The 17,132-nt window shown below is 36.2% G+C and overlaps 3 protein-coding genes across 9 annotated transcripts; 1 reads left to right on the top strand and 2 right to left on the bottom strand.

Moving 5' to 3' along the window:
* Positions 1-290: 290 nt before the first annotated feature.
* On the bottom strand, positions 291-9,258 carry LOC140826953 (probable protein S-acyltransferase 23). The gene is made up of 13 exons (XM_073189516.1): positions 8,951-9,258; positions 8,410-8,550; positions 7,690-7,802; positions 7,348-7,427; positions 4,831-4,994; positions 4,084-4,222; positions 3,910-4,009; positions 2,994-3,048; positions 2,805-2,882; positions 2,588-2,686; positions 1,961-2,039; positions 1,310-1,458; positions 291-646 (listed from the first exon to the last, which is right to left on the bottom strand). Exons 1-13 carry the CDS (start codon positions 9,194-9,196, stop codon positions 458-460), a joined length of 1,632 nt encoding a protein of 543 aa, XP_073045617.1. The 5' UTR covers positions 9,197-9,258; the 3' UTR covers positions 291-457.
* Positions 9,259-11,871: 2,613 nt separating this feature from the next.
* LOC140826950 (2-oxoglutarate-dependent dioxygenase 19-like) lies at positions 11,872-14,166 on the top strand. The gene is made up of 4 exons (XM_073189510.1): positions 11,872-12,176; positions 12,252-12,487; positions 13,388-13,715; positions 13,797-14,166. The coding sequence occupies exons 1-4, from the start codon at positions 11,946-11,948 to the stop codon at positions 14,052-14,054; spliced, it is 1,053 nt and encodes a 350-aa protein (XP_073045611.1). The 5' UTR covers positions 11,872-11,945; the 3' UTR covers positions 14,055-14,166.
* LOC140826951 (uncharacterized) lies at positions 13,888-16,773 on the bottom strand. Of its 7 annotated transcripts, none has more exons than XR_012116897.1 (7): positions 16,399-16,773; positions 15,905-16,013; positions 15,450-15,543; positions 14,869-15,359; positions 14,701-14,765; positions 14,498-14,552; positions 13,888-14,415 (listed from the first exon to the last, which is right to left on the bottom strand). XR_012116897.1 is itself a non-coding variant. In XM_073189513.1 (7 exons), exons 2-5 carry the CDS (start codon positions 15,949-15,951, stop codon positions 14,722-14,724), a joined length of 309 nt encoding a protein of 102 aa, XP_073045614.1. In that variant the 5' UTR covers positions 15,952-16,013; positions 16,399-16,773; the 3' UTR covers positions 13,888-14,415; positions 14,498-14,552; positions 14,651-14,721. The 7 variants fall into 7 exon arrangements, 3 of the variants coding, with proteins under 3 accessions (XP_073045614.1, XP_073045612.1, XP_073045613.1); XM_073189513.1 differs by having other exon boundaries at positions 14,651-14,765; positions 14,869-14,992; XM_073189511.1 differs by having other exon boundaries at positions 14,869-14,992.
* Positions 16,774-17,132: the final 359 nt, after the last annotated feature.

The following is a 17,132-nucleotide window of genomic DNA, read 5'->3' as shown; positions in this document are numbered from 1 at the left end:
CTAAATGATGGCGATGAGTCTCGTGCATGGCCGGTCATTATCGCCCACTTGATTACAATTCTACTTTTGGGGAATGTTGCATCGAAGAACATATTTGGCTGTCATGTATAAAATCATATGATATAACATCTTGTGGGATGGAGCGCTTGCTCTTTTATGAGAATCATATCTGACTGTAAATGATATAATTCAGTTTTTCTAAACCGTGCAGCATTTTAAAAGTTAAATTTGGATCCTTGTTCCAACAAGGGACAATTAACCCGGATGAACAGAAAGGGTAGCGGAGCAAGAAATCTAATGAGTGTCGACATTCTAGTATTAATGTGAATGTAGCTGTGCTAAATACACAAATAAGTTGTCTGAGCTTCTGTATCATCATACATTAAAGTTTTTTTTGTACCTTCCAATATCCCAAAACCAAGGGTTTCTGCATCATTAAGAAGTACATATTATTTTACTACCTAGTAAGATGCTGCAGAGAAGGCCAAGCAACCTCATCATCGTTTGTGTAGCCATGTATGAGAAAATCTGAGCAATTCTTCCAACAACCATGATTATACGGGTTGCGAAACCGCCCATCTGGGCCACGCAGATAACCATAGCGTATAGCATTGGCTAATTCATTGGTGGTGATATTCCGAGCAACCTGTAAATTCAAGCATCAATGCTACCTATCATCTTTCTTTTCCATGCAAACCTTAGTTGGAGTCACCTTTTTTTAGGAAGGACCCAATCAACAAGAGATACAAGTATAAAATCTGGGATAAGAGTCAAAATACAAACTTCAAAAGTTTTAAGCTTTCGACTTCTCTTTTGCAACAATGTGATATCTGTGGCTTTCACTGGGTGATTTCTAAGACTCAAATGTTACAACGACTAACACCTAAACATCAAAACCAATTTTAGCCAGCAACATGCTATATGCCGCAAAGAAGGAAGCAGGACCAACGGCAATTTGTACATTAAGGTATTTAAATTTTGCATTTATTAACAAATTTATAACAATATGGCGCACTTGCAAAGGTAATGTTACCGAGTATATATAAATATCTAGAAGTAATAGTATAAAAACTATCTAAGCAATATTCACTATTACGACCTCCCAAACTATATACATCCTGCAGTATCTGGGAAAAAAATTAATGGCCATCTACATGCAAGGACAACAGGAAAATAGATAATTAGAAGCTGGCATCAACAACTTAACAACAACCAAGTGAAATTCTGAGCAGAGAGCATCAGTTTTATGAATAAAATCCACAAATTTACGAACATCAAATGAAATAATACATGAGAAAACAAATTTCACCTGTATTGATTGAAACGACAGTAAAGTCGCAGCAGAAATTAAGATACTCGCATCCATGACCAAGAAAGCAATCATGCCAGGATTATTTAAAAGCACAAGCCTAATCCACGTTTCCCCAGTTTGCAAGAGTGGTACTGATGTCCAAATTCCTGTAGTTCAAAATCAGATACACATATATACTACATATCCGAACATGGTCGGAGTTTGACCATTGTAAATCCCTTGAAATTTTGAAAAGACCCCAACTTTTGAGACCTATCATTCTTCCGTAGTGTTTATTGTATAACCATCAATCCCTACTTTTATAGCTAGTCTTGATTAGTTCCAGATAGTCAATCGTGGGCATGCAAAATGCCCATGAGCCAGGTGCCCTAAGGTCTTTTGGGTTGAGCTTAGAAAGTAAGTGCATGCTGTGAGCATCGGGTAAATAAACAAAGGCCTCACATACCACACTTTAACATTCACAGAAATTTTATCCATGCCTTCAAGTTAATCTATAAAATAAGCAAACTGTGGTAAAAATCTTTGACAGCATATTTGAAAAAGTGCACTCCAGAGGCTGAAACAAGAGTTCGTTGAATCTCTAGTGGTTTTGTTATCAAATGTAGATTTTAGAACTTAAAGTTACTCGAAGTTAATCATCCAACATACTTTCTAGAGCAACCATTCCACCAGTCAATGCTGTCATAAACCCCAAGCAGAGAAACACGACAAAGTCCCGCTTATTCCTCTGCAAAGACAAAAATGAAATTGCAATGAAAATGAGAAACTGGTCAAACTCCCATCAATGGTGGGCAATATAGAAACCTAAGAGAATTGTACACATCTAACATTATTATGAGTAATATTAGCTTCGGACAACAGCTATTATCCATTTGCCACAATGTGACTCTGCTCAATGTTGGCAATAATTCAGACAGAGAGATTGATTGTCAATTCACCAAATATTAAATAGGATGAGAAAGTGATACATTCACATAGGATAGAGCCTTTTGATGCATCACACTAACCATGAACATGATGTAGTGTTCTGTAGTGTTCTCAGGAGTGCAAGACATTATTATGGAATAATGTTGTTTACTTGAGTTGTGGTTAATGGACTCTACTGTACTTTCCAACCATAAGTTAATTCTAGACTTGGGCTTCAGGAGTAGGATTCAGCGTCACTCTTCATATCAATGTGAACAACATGTGGTTCGGGAAAGAAATATATCCACATATCAGTGCAATTTTTGAAGGCTAAAAAACTCATCTTTCTATGTATGGAACAATTTGTACCTTCCCCACGCAATTTGAGATCCAGGGACAGTGATGGTCAAACTGCTCCACGCAGCGCTTACACGTAGGACAATGCTTTGAGCGAACAGGTCTTATTATCTAAAATCGAAGAAAAAAACCATGGATTATGGAATTCATCAACCCTTCATGCATAAGAGAGATGTCAACTGCTTCTTAAATATCGGTATTAGCAGACAAATCAACATCATGGACGAACCTTGCAAGTAGGGCAAAGCTGAGACCAGTTCCCAGCCCAAATAGAGCTGTCGTTCAGATCAATGTTCAACAAAGGATCCTGCGTGAGACACACAATTCACTAATTCCAAACAGATTCAAAAGCTACAAGTGTAGGGAAATCCAGTGCAAAAATAGGCCAAAAACCAACTTTAGCGAAAGAGATAATTACCTCTGATGCATTAGACTGGGTTGTCATTCCTGTTTTTAAATAACCGGGATCTTTACTGCAGACAAATTAGAGAAAATCATCAAAAGCTAACTTATGCAAAAGGACAATGGCGAGTCTCCTTCTCAGACAATCATGAATGAATGCACAAGATGAATAATTTGAAAACCATCTCCATGTTTTTTTTACCACATTTAACATTCCATTGGGTGTTATTAATATTTGGTGTCAAATTAAAATTTATTTCCCCTTCAAAGTCTTAAGGATACATCTGTCCATACATGTAAATGCCATCTTTCTGAAAAAAAGACATCCAGCAAATCAATATCACAAGCTACACACTGAATGATGAAAAACATAAAAAAATTAAAAAAACACTAAAATAGAATGAATTTTTAGAATCCACTTGTTAGTACAATAGTTGAAAATTTACAACTGGGAAACACCAAATCATTCAGAAAATCAATTTAACGAGCTACACACTGATTGATGAAATACATAAAAAAAAATTAGAACAGCAATAAAATAGAATGAAATTGTGGAACCCACTTGTTTGTACAGTAGTTGAAAAATGACAACCGGGAAACACCGGATCACCCACATCAATAAGCCAGAGAAAAGATGCCAAAAGCATGAATTGGGACAAGATTGATAATTAAGATCTTCAAATTGATCCACCAATTATTAGGAAGAGGCGACATTAAATTATAAATTATAAATCATACAAATGCATGTACCAAAATTTATGATTTACCAATGTTTGTTTTAACGGTCAAATAGTTACAATTAAGAGTTAATTAATTTATAAAGATAAAACCAATTCTTTCACACACCTCACTAAATGTGGATAAGACAAATAAAAGACAAGAAACTAAGTTAATTTAGACATATATCCTTCAAAATTATGGAAAAGCTCTACCTACTGCAGCGTGCAAACATAAATAAAGAACCAACTGCAAAAGAAACCCCGGTCCAGCCCCAAAGTGCAACAAACGCAGTAACCTTTGTAAGATTAGGAGCTAGCACAAGAAAACATAAACGTCAGCAAATGAATTAAACCACACAATAGAATAAACATGTTATATATACTCACCAAAAAGGACTGAGGTAATAAAGAGAATCGTGCTAACAACTATAGCAGAAAAGAGAACAGGAGCGTAACCAACTTCCCCTCCTTTTCCTGAACAAACTCTATCTTTCCAACGTTTGCTCAGTGCACTCCGTGCATTTGACTGAATCAGAAAGTTTCATGTTAGGCTCGAAACATTGGTAGCTTACGAGAAAACATCCAAAGAAGGATACTGAAAAGCGGGATGAAATTTTTACACCAGCTGGTAAAGTGGATCTATCCATGCATATAGTCTTAGTAATTAAAATCCATAAAATTACCGACATGTTGCCTTCTACTTTTAAGAAGCAGTTCACCAGGCAACACTCATATGTGCCCTATAATTATGATAGAACCTAATAATTGTCTAGGTGCAGATGCACAAAGTGGAACCAATGACATTTTCAAAAGGCAAGACCAATAAAATTTGATAGTAGCATCTGTTTTCAGCTAAATGCCGAGGTATAACTGCTACCTCTCGTCATCACAAGATCACCATGTACCACATATATGAATTTCCCTCATGAGTAAATAAGCCAGAAAATTGTTTGTTTTGACAAGAGCATTAGTGAATCCATCGTCAATAACATATAATTTTTTGCGGAACAAACAATTATAAGAGTTGTTGAGATTTCAGAATCTCAGAAAGCCTAAATCACAGGCATTATCTTTTGGGGGTATGTTTATGCGTTACAAAAAAATTCAACAATAATTACCATTAAAGTTACATACAAGGAAAACTGCGATATGCCGATGACCTTTATCAGAAGCAAGATCCAGGGGGGTGTTTCCTGCTTTGTCTTTCACCATTAATTCCTCCTTAGTGCCAGCATGTACAAGCACAGAGCATGCATCAACATGTCCTCTCAATGCTGCCCAGTGCAGAGGTGTACAACCTAGTAAACATAAAACATTATCGACATTCACAAAAATGAAAACCAGATCGTGCTGCGAAGAATGAAATTTTATGGTCACTAAGGACCCCTCATATCTCCTTTAAAACCAGTGCAGATCTATCCACATGCCAAGATATTGTGTTACTATGGTTTCATAAATGCATAGTGATTGAACAAATAAAGGAAAACATAATGCCAAAATAAATGCATTGTTCAAAACTCACTTTGAAGGTTCATTTATCCTTGATTACATCAACATTAATATCCACGTAAGAGAACAAGCTTAAAGCACAAGAAATGTCTTGAGAGGTAAGATTTAGCTGCCACACTGGCAAACAGTTTTACCATACACAATCACCCATAACATCTATCTCAGGCTCATGGTTATGAAAGGCACAAGGAGTGGAGCCTTAGGCACAAAGTGAAAGGAAGGACTCGCAGCTTATTAAAATCAGGCGCACCAGACATGATTTTTTGGGTACATCCCAGCCATGATTTTTTATGATATGCATATATGAATTAAATTTATTACAATATCACATAGCACCAAATATGTATTTTTAAAATATTAAGCAATAATATAAACAAATATTCATTAGTAAATAATTGGCATAATTAAAGAAAAAGAAAACTTCAGTCAACTAGCGAGAATTACTCGACCCAACAATAAATTCTATAAACACACTACCTTTTGGACCACATTTACCAAGAACTCGATTGATATCTTGTTTTTCTATCTATCCACCCATTAATCATTAGAGTGCAAACAAAATTTCAAGATCATCTTCATGGTCTTTCAAAAGTATTTCTGCATGTGCCCACTCCCGGTTCTAGTAAGTTATCTTCATGATAAATGGGGAGCTTCATCCCGGGATAGCTTCAATTACTTTCAAAGCTATCATATTTCAAGGAATTAAGTGAAATATTTAAACTGTTAATCCATCTAAAAAATTTGTGCACCATATACTTTATACTCCCTTACTTTCGTATTTTCATCAAACTATTTTGTTTTTTCACTTGCTGCATAATCTCGTCATCTTGCCAAAGAGTAAATCCATTGAGTCAGTTTATTTTGACTTCTTGCTTTAAAAGGTAAAAAACTACTACTTTGACCAGATGAACTTGACATAGGTTGTTAACCTTTTATTGAGCAATCTTCTTCAACTTCCCATTGCTCTAGTTGTTTAGCAACTTCATCAAAGTGAACGGCATACATCTGACTCTTCACTCTTTCTACTTTGACACATTCAGTAGAACGTATTTCATAGTTGTGGGATATTTTGAGTCTATTATTGTTCATAGATATTAAAGGGGTGTGCCTGGCCTAAATACCCCTTAGTGCAGCCAGGCATGCCCATGTGCCTGGATGCTCATTCAAAATCCACACATAGGTGTAAGCACTTTTTCAAGCAAAAGTCACAACTAAACCACGACAACGTGTTTTCACGCTAACATCTTCGTGTTAACAAACAAAACCTAGTGGTCTGACCAATTAAATTCACACATAATCTCCACCGCGTGAAACATTGAAACCCAACCTTATACATTTTAATAGGTCGAGCTACTCTCATACGAGTGACTGAATTCGTTTTTCCATTTTAATCACAACAAGCATTTACTAATGAATATTTTGATTCACATTTTGCTTAAAATTCCAAAAAGCATATATCTGGAACTATGTGATACTTAAGTTATATATTCATCTAATAAGCATACTTTATAAAAAAAACCATGCCCGGTGTGCATTACTTCAATGAGGTGTGCGTCTCTCTGTGCATTCTAGATAACTACATAATTGTCCTACAATTCCACACTGGATTCCTTTGAAGCGCTGAAGTTTTAAACCTTGACGTCGCTGAAACCTGACATTTCTAACAGCAAGAGCATGCAGTGGAGGAGGGCTTGGAGTGCGTTTAGAATTGGGGTTTTGGCGTTTTAAGTTTGGGGGCCAGTTATAATGTTTTACATAGTGGAAGCGAGATGTTTAGTTGGCAGGGCCGTCGAACTATTTTTTAACATGGACAGGCATGACAAGAAGCACACCTTGTAGCGTTTTAGGTGCAACTTGTGCTACACAAAAGGCATGTGCTTTTTGAAAGGGCTTCACCAAAGGGGCATGCCAGGCTCATGGGCTGCATCTGATTGAGCCCAGTGCCTACGCGAACTAGGCTCACACCTTTAATAGCCATGCTCAAGCAAGCACCAAATATTCTGTCCGAGCTTTTCTCACTGAACAACCTTAACCAAGCATCTAATACTGAAAAAATCACGAGTTTCACGAGTTTGCAGTTTGCGTTTTTATGTTTCTCACTTTCTCTTTTATATAGCTCCAGAATATCATTATGCTTTGTACCTTCTTTATCTTGTCTTCCTTGGCAAGCATCTCTAAATAGAAGCAATCTAATAGTATCAGCATATCCCTTGTATGCAGCCCTAGTCAGAAGAAGAGCAAAGAAGTCAAATGGCATTCACGAGAAGTACAATCGACATTTACACAAATATCTAATCAAGTATCAACAGCATTTACACAAAAGAATACCAAGAGTGAATTATTGTCAAATTTTAAGTAAGAGAAGTGCCATTTAAGGACATTGTTAAATTTTAAAATGAAAGAAATTAAAAGGAGTCAGCATAAACTCAAAACAAGTGTGGTTAAGTGCATTAAAGCATATTACTGTCAGACCATATACCATACCAGTGAAGAGGGCTTCTTCCATCATTATCAGGTACATCAAAATCAGCATGATGCTTGGCAATAATGTGATTTAGGAATGTTGTCTGCCCATATTGAGCCGCAACATGAACAGCCTGCAATGCAATCAAATACTTTTAAATATTTTACCAAACTCCGTTAAGCATCAACGATGAAAATCAAGTCAATAATCCATATCATCGAACTTTTTAATCCTTAACCGAAATATTGTATTGTTCCAGTCGAGATAGACTGTCATATGGCAAAAATGCTCCAAAGCACACATGACAGGATGTAATGAGGGATTAAAACCCTGCTTGCAGTGAGGTGAAAACCTCTCCTTAAATAATAAACCATATAAATGCAGCGTTCCATCATAATGCCCAAACCAATAACATTTCCTAATCATTAAAATGTTACTACAAACTTTCTTTGCTAGTTGCTACAATCAGCAAGATAAACGAGTTTGTATTATTTTCTTCCTCTCTTTTAATTCACTTAATGTGGTGAAACAGCTCACAACCATAAATAATTAATACGCACTGGATAATATACTAATAGGAAACAGAATAATCCAATCCTCCACACAATAATCAACAGCACGTCCATGTTTTATTTCAGTAACAATAATACGGGAATAAAATAAAAAAATTGACATATAAAATCAATCATTCTGTAAAAAAGTGGATGAAAACTTCAACAAGGTACCATAGAGAAAATTACCCGGTAACCATTAATGTCACCAGCCTCGACACGCGCCCCATTCTGCATCAACACATCAGCCGCAGCAATCGAACCGCGAACAGCGGCCCAATGCAATGCTGTCTGCTCAGTGTTATCCTTGGCATTCACATTTCCACCATGCTAAAATAAATGAACTAACGAATATAAGGGGCTTAGGACCAGCCCAACTCAACCCAAAAATATAAAGCTTAAGCTCTACAACACGGGACTAATAATAAATTTGATGATAATAATGCTGCCTTCGAACAGCCTGATGATCAGTTATTAGTATTCGATGCACTCAATTATAATATGAAAGCCGACCACATTATCATCACTAATTTTAAGGTAGCAGTTTCCCCAGTCCCCCTTTCCGTATATAAGAGAGAAACCAAAAAAGGTTAGTATGTCCAAGAACCTCCCAAAATTAACTGCTACTCCACATTTTCGCCACTGTATAGCGAATTTGGAACTTTAATAAAAACGATCATAACCATATATAAATAAATCAAGAAAGTAGCTGAAAATATAAACATATTACTTCAACGATGTACTGAGCAATATCCGGAAAATTGTTGAGAGCAGCCCACTGCAGGGGATAGTAGCCGTTTCCGTCGGGTTGGGAGACCGAAACTCCATCGTTTTCGACGAATTTCCGGAGCTTGCCGAAGTCACCGTATGCCGAAGCTGAGAAAACGTCTATGATGTCGACTTCTTGATTAGGGTTTCCGTCGGAAGGTTTTTGTTCACTGCCGACGGTTACGACTTCGATTTCTGATGACGCCATCACCAATAAGCTGAAGACAAAGAATTCAAGTTTCTTGATGGTGTGGGGGCAGGCCTATAATTATTTGTTTTTACCAATTATTTTATTTTATTTTATTAAAAATTTATAAATTTTATTTATAAAAAAAATACTTATAGCTTCTTAAAATTATTTTATAAAATAATATAAATTTGAAATGAACTGCATGATGTCGAAGATGACTGCATGCAAAAGGGAGCTATTGAAAACACCGTAGCGAGAAGCTGGCCTTTATCTTTGGGCTAACGTGCTTACCTAGCTCCTAATGTACCGATAAGAATCATGAAGAGTGTGGGGATTGCAAACTCGGAGATCCCGAAATATGGTTCTATCCTTTCACCGACTACTTCAATTTTCCCTCACTTTTAATGATGATTCTGTTTTTTTCTTATGATACACATGATATTAGAACTAAGACTGACAATATATTATGTAAAGCCCAGAAATTACAGTTACTTCAACTTAAGCTATGTTTTTTTTTCTTCGTATTTTTCAATGAACATTAATAAATGGGTCGATCTTCATATTTAAAATTTTATTTCAAATCTTTGTGTTTGTGGACTGACATTTTATGTTGATTATTGGCAATGAACTTCACTGTAGTCATCTTCTGTATCAGGAAGTCAGCCGCTTATTACTTGGGCTCAGCAGTGGAAGAGCTCTTGTGATACTGTGGCTATTGTGTAACCAACCGAGTCATGCGAAGGAGTTAGAGTTAGATAGTTGGTGTGTTAGTATAGTTACAATAATTGATATAAATTGAGCAAATACCCGTGCTTGGAAACCATTGAAAAAAATCGACTTGAATTAGTTATTTTCGAGTTCGAGCTCGATTCGAAATTTGAAAAGTTTAAAAATCTCGAATTCAGCTCGAATTAAAGCTCGAGTTCGAGTTCGAGTTCGACTCAAAATATTCAAAGATATTCGGAAATTATTTGAATTATTGATCGAAAATATCTACTCGAAATGCTTGAAATTTATTTATTTAATATATAATTATATTACATTAATAAAATATTAAAGTTCGTGAGCGGCTCGTGGACTATCGAACAAAATACTTTAGGCTCGAATTCGGCTCCAAATAAGTTCGAACATGTTCAAGCTCAGCTTGAATTTGATAATTAGCATGAATAAAAATCAAATATTTTTTTGAGTCGGCTCAAAAAACTTGTGAACCGACTCGATTCATTTACAACCATGCATGTAACCCTAATGTTCAACAATTTGGGGTCGCTACTGGTTCAGTACAGCATAACCATTCCAGATCATCAAAATTGAAGGTTTTTCGATTTTTTTGAGATAATTTATCTGCGTGGATTTCACAAATTCAAAGGTACTTCGATTTCTACGATGTTTTGGATCATCGTCGCTTAGCCATTGCTTCATATTATTTGGAGGGTAATGCATTAGATTGGTATGAATGGATGGATAAAAATCAACTAATTTCTTGCTGGAAAGAATTTTTACCGGCATTAGAAATGAGATTTGGTCCTTCTGATTCTTTTTTTAGAACTGATAATCTTGGCAAAGGAAATGACAAATTTGTTTATGAGAAACCCACTACATTCTTGTTTGATTCACTTGCTGAAAATGGGGTTTCGAAGGTGAATATCTCAAGGAAACTAATTCAAAAGCAGATGACTTTTTTTATCTCGGAAAATGCAGATGTTGATGAATTTATGGACATACCCAATATGCTGACATTTATGATAAAAGATATGTATCTTGGATGGTCAAATGATGATATGAGAGCTACAATGTCCAAAATCTTAATCGTGTTGTTTCTCCAAGAGCAGAGTACTTTAAGCGGAATAGGGATGATGTAGATTAGAACTTTCCAGAAGGAAATAACGTAGTGAATGTATTCGTCCATGGTGGTAGCCATCCTATTCTCGATGACTCATCACATTATGTCCAAAATAACTCAAGGATTGAATTTGATTGTCTCAATCCTATATTGAGACATACATATCCCTTGTAGATAAAAAGTGGCAAACAATTTTGATTCGGGCTTCTGTCGGTGGAAGTTATAAGTGGAAGATTAATTCGGAACATAATCTGTGGATTTAGGTTGTAAAGTAAGTCGTTAGATTTTTATAGTCATGGGCATGGTTGGTTCGTTGTAAATGAGGCCTATTATTATTATTTTTTTTTTTTTATGAGTTTTCAAAAATGATTTCTCAATGGCCCCGATCGCTGTCCCATCCTACGACGGCCCAGAAATTGATGGTCTTTCATAGAAAATGGCATTACAGTAGCACATCTATTTCAACGAGGAACTCTGTTCCGGTAGCCGCCGGCAGCTACGACCATAAACTACGTTGATAACTCTTCTCTTAAGCTCTACGTTTGTTGATGCCCACTCCTATTTCAATCTTTACAGTTCAGGCATACTTCGGTCCCTGATAAGCTTGTTTGTCTTAAAAGCAATAATATACTTCGAGTTTAAAAAATAGAGAAATTTTCTCAATATGTCCGAACGACTATTTTTTTTAAAAAAAAAAATCATTTTTTTAGTTCTATTAATCTCACTATATTTATTCGTAAATATTCGTCTAATAATTGATATATAAATTATTTTATAAGAATTTTTGTGTAAAGTAAATGAGAAGTCGGATTTGAACGGTCTTTGTCCGACTCCTGCACTGAAATAAATTACGTCTTGGAATAGCCTGAAACAAGACATCGACAAATTAACAAGTTGCGTTCTCATAGTAGATATCTCAAGTAGATGGCGTCAAGCTTAACCTGCATCAAAAAGCTTTCAGAATCTCTAAATCTCACCTCCAATATACCTTCCACTTATGTCCACTTCAAGGATCCCGTAGAAACCACTGCTTTGGACCCTCAAGATTCAATCCCAACAATTGATATCTCCCTACTCACCTCCGATGATCCGGATCAAAGGTCCAAAGCCATCCACGACCTGGACAAAGCTTGTCAAGAATGGGGCTTCTTCAAGGTAACCAAACAAATTTAATAAACCCCATCTAATTCCTATGTTTATTTTATTTTTAAACTTTTTCGGGGGAAGCAGGCAGTAAATCATGGAATACCCGAAGAATTACTGCAAAAGATGATTGAGATTAGTGAGGAATTCTTCAATCTCGGGGAAGAAGAGAAGCCAGAATTCGATCCCAAGAATGTGATGGAGCCCATCAGATACGGAACAAGCTTCAACACTGCTCAGGAGAAGGTTCACTGCTGGAGGGATTACTTGAAGTTGTTCGTGCATCCCCATTTTCATTCTCCTCAAAAACCAGAAGCTTTCAGGTACTATACGTACAAAAATCAATCTTGTGTTTTTAGATATTCACATGGATATTGTAAAAAATATTATTTTTTATTATAAATATAAATCTAGATAACGTGTCGTCTCTTCTTGCTATGATTGAACCTCTACCTTAAAAAATTACTTTAGAAACAATAATGGTCCATGAAGAAGACAATGGACACGCAAAAGTGGGTAATTGTTACATAAAGAAATAATTAATCATTAAAAAAAATTATGAGGTTGACACCTATTTTTATTTCAAATAAAAATGTCGAGGGTCAAAAAAGTAGATGTGTTTCGGTAATATAATTAACTATGTTTAAAAAGAAATTCAATTTTTCAGTATTTATTGATAATGCCAAATTGGTTCTTTGGTGTACGTCCAATGATGTTTTCTTTCTCAAAAGCTTTGTGACAATAATGTTTATGTCCAACATTACAAAAATTTGTAATGTTGAAATATTACAACCTTGTTTTACTCTATATTGTATATGTTGCTAAAACATTTTGAAAAGAATATATTTTAGGATCTGTAGATTTTATGGCGTGGGAATATGTTGTTGCATGTCTTGTAACAAGAGAAGTAATAGTAGGTTGTATTTGGATCGAAACATTTCATTTGAAAAAGTGAATTTTGGATGGAAATTAAAATAATATTATGATTGAATCTTTGGGAGTAAAAAAACAAAAATTGAAAGATTTAGAATACATAGATCTAAAAGATATCCAAATCCATCCATATGGACCAATTTTATATGCAAAAATGAGAAAGCTAGAAGTTGATATTTAACAAAAACAATTTTTTCTTTAAACAGATTATATATGCATGTAAATATAATCTTTATTGCAGAATTGATCGGGTTTTTCCGTTTTTATATATTTGCTGCATGTTATCCCAGGGATGTCCTAGCGGAATACTGCGCAAGAGCACGGGAGCTGGTGGGTAAATTGGTGCGAGGGGTATCGCAAAGTTTGGGCCTCGATGAAGGTGAAATGGAGGAAGCATTGAATTTGGCATCGGGGTTTCAGCTTTTCAGCGCAAATTTGTATCCGCCGTGCCCACAACCTGAACTTGCACTGGGCATGACACCACATTCGGACCACGGGCTTTTCACAATTCTGATACAGAATGGAGTTGGGGGACTACAGATTCAACATGATGCAGTATGGGTTAGTGTCAACGCCGTCCCCGGCTCTATCTTGGTCAACGTCGCTGATCATCTCGAGGTAATTGGTCGGCATTTTTTGAACTGTACAACAACTCAACATAGCCATTTTACTGATATATGATTGTTTTATTTGGCGTAGATATTTAGTAACGGGAAATACAAAAGCGTGTTGCACCGAGCTGTTGTGAACAATGGAAGGACTAGGATTTCCATCGCCATTGCAAACAGTCCATCGCTGGACACGGTGGTTTCCCCTTGTCCAAAACTTGTGCAAACAGATTCAGGACGTGCGCCAGCGTATGTCCCCATGAAGTACAAGGAATACCTATTAACCCAACAAAGCAACAGACTTGATGGGAAAGCCAGATTGGAACAAGTCAAGGTCTTGGATGGCTAGTTCTGGACTGATTCTCTATTTTACGTGTTATTTTCAAATAAAACTTTGTTTGTAATCGCTTTATGCATTTCGTCCTACAATAAAGCATGATGTCTATTACAGAATTTCAATTGCAATTATGCATACACGGGCATATATACATATATAGTAGCTCATAAACCTGAGATGATTTCCTCTTGAGACTGTACAGATGCAATGAAACTAAATTTCGGCGGCGGTGAATTTTTTTACGGCGTCTTGAATTGTCAGAAAATGATTGAGTTGATTCTACAGGCAGCACAGTCCCTCCTGTAATACCATCGGATTCAGTCATCTTCTCAAGTTTTCTTTGGGTTTCAAGATTAACCTTTAGGTCTCTAATCTGCAATCGAAATGCGCAACTTCTTACATTAATGGATGAGTGAAGAAGTTGAATGTAAGAAGGTGCAGAAACAAACCAATACCTGTTCTTTCATATCCATTATTTTTTCGTCCCTCTACTCGAGAGACAATCTTTCCCTGAAAAAAATAAATGAAAGCTTCTTGATTCTACCCTCGAAGTTGCATTTCGAGAACTTAAGCTTGTTCTGATTAGTAACTACAGTATACAGACTTACACCAATCCCCAAGTAGTTAAGATGAAACTAAAGGTGGCGGAAGAGGTTACCTTTCCTCCAGCTCCCTCAACTTAATCTGCAGGAGTTCTTGTCTTTTTGTAAGTTCTTGATTCCACTGAAACAACCACAAAATGAAGATATATTTTACATCAAAATGTATAGGGATGCTATTTTTGTTAATTACACAAAACCACGTTATTAAATCCAAAAGCCTCGACCAGAGAATTGGAAGCTCGCATCTTCGACAGCCTTCTTTTCCTCTGCATATTTTTCTAATTTATATTGTAAATCATGGGTCCTCGAAAATATGGCCTTTTCAACATGCTGACAAAGTCGACATACCTACAAACAAAATGGGACACAGGGACAGCAAAGACCATGACTATGTCGAGAGAAGGAGAGGGAAGAAATGTGAAATTCATTTGGCACTCTGGAACCACACTGAATGTGTTAGTTAAATTGAGCTCCTCAAAGTTCACTCATTCAAAAGAAAGTTACAAAATACTTATTCATGGATTTGTCACTTCTTCGCAACATCTCCTATAAACTGAAGGACCCCAGAGCAATGGTTTAATGCGTCTTTCCGAGTTTGATGGACTGCGACTTTCTACACTGCTTCAGTTGTAACATCTCAATCATTAGTCCAACATAATTTCTTGAAATATAGCATGTTCCGGCAACTCATTGATCCCATTCACCCTTTTTCCATCTAAAAACATATACTAAAACATAATATCACATCCAGAACAAAGAAGAGATAAATATATTAAAACTACGACATGAAAAATAGGTAACAGACCTGGCAAGACAAGTAGGTCCACTTCGAAGCACAAGCACATTGAAATGAATGGTCACACAGCGTGCTCTGTATTCCACTAGCATCTGGATCCAATCTTTTTAAAATTTTCATAAAAAAGTACCATGAGGAAAAGAATCATTAGGTGCATCATAATCTGGCAAAAATGATGCCAATGCATAGAACACAACAAAGAAATGCGGAAATGCTAAAATGTATAAATATTAAAGCAAGGTGAGGTACCGAGACAGACTGAACATGATGGAAATTCAGTATAATCAGGTAGAGGTATGCAAGCAAGTTCATCTGATTCAGTATACTCAAATGACTGAGAAAAAGATATATGACAAATTTCAACCTTGAAATAAAAAATCATTGACACCCAAAGAAATAAAGTAAAACTACAGCAAAAGCAAGTGTACAAGGGTGCTTGTTTCGCTAAAAATCTATGGTAGTACCTCGGATGGCTTGAATCTCTTCCCATTGAAACTACAGTAGAATCCATCAGCAGCCAACTAATTTTCTAACCATATGAACACACTGTACCGATCCTCCATTCCTTCGTTCCTGGCAAATAAGAATGAACAAACACATAACAAAAAGTACTAACAGAGCTACTAATCAAGTTCTTGGACAAATTAAGTAAAGAGCATAATTTATTGTACTTCGTTCTCGCATAAAGCTGTTCTCAAATGCATTATCAGTTTCCTACGATCACGCAAAAGAACTTGTGTTTAACCGCCAGCCATGGTAAGGCCAACAAACATATAAGAATCCATCGATGTTTTCTACAATGGCGTCTGTTTTAATTTCCATCTGACTTCAGAAGGAACCAAAAATCGATATTAATGGAAATGGGCTTCACACCATTTTGAATATCATGACAAAAAATGAGACGTGGAGAGTATTAAAACACAATGGGTGTATACCTAACGAACGAGGCATAACTAACCTGAGGAAGAGGATAATCGATAAAGCTGGAGGGTGGGGCCCACAGAAGATCAGGAAATCGTCTGCAGACATGTAATTGGCCACGGCCACCACAAAGACAAGGGTGGTTCGGATGCTTACGTTTGCCACCGTGGATAGGACAGCAGCAGGAGCAGTCATGGGAAGCTGCCGGAAGAGGTGAGCCGTGCCCATCAGCTCCGCGGGCTTCACATCGTGGTCGCCGTTGGTCGTGGCAAACGGCACGGTGGTGTGGAGATGTTGCGGGAAGTCTATGGTGTGGATTTGAAGGGTGAACATAATCTTCTTTGATTCAGAAACACTCCGGCGATAGGAAAGTTTTCGTATGCGCCTGATGATTACGATGAATTTAGTGAGGATTATTTTTATGTTAGGATTATTTTTATTTTTTATGGTGAATACGGGTAAAGTTAATTTATTTTAAATTGAAAAATTCGTGATACTACTCAAAAAAACAAATCCTACATTAATATTTATACAAGACAAAAAATTTAATATAAAAATTTATTGTCATAGCAATTATATCGTTTTCATACTCTTAACTTTCTAATCCAAAAGCCATCGAAATCAAAGCTGAAACGGACCGCCAATACTAGAAAATGGATGTTCTAGTTGAGTAGAATCTCGGTTTGAAAAGGTAACCAATGTCTTAAAAAAATAATGTCAAAAATACAACAAATATATCCTTACAATAATATTTACAATCATTATATTTCG

This window comes from Primulina eburnea, chromosome 3, assembly GCF_022965805.1.
Source record: "Primulina eburnea isolate SZY01 chromosome 3, ASM2296580v1, whole genome shotgun sequence".
NCBI lineage: Eukaryota > Viridiplantae > Streptophyta > Magnoliopsida > Lamiales > Gesneriaceae > Primulina > Primulina eburnea.
The sequence above is the reverse complement of the archived record's forward strand: the minus strand, read 5'-3'. Positions and strand labels throughout refer to the sequence as shown.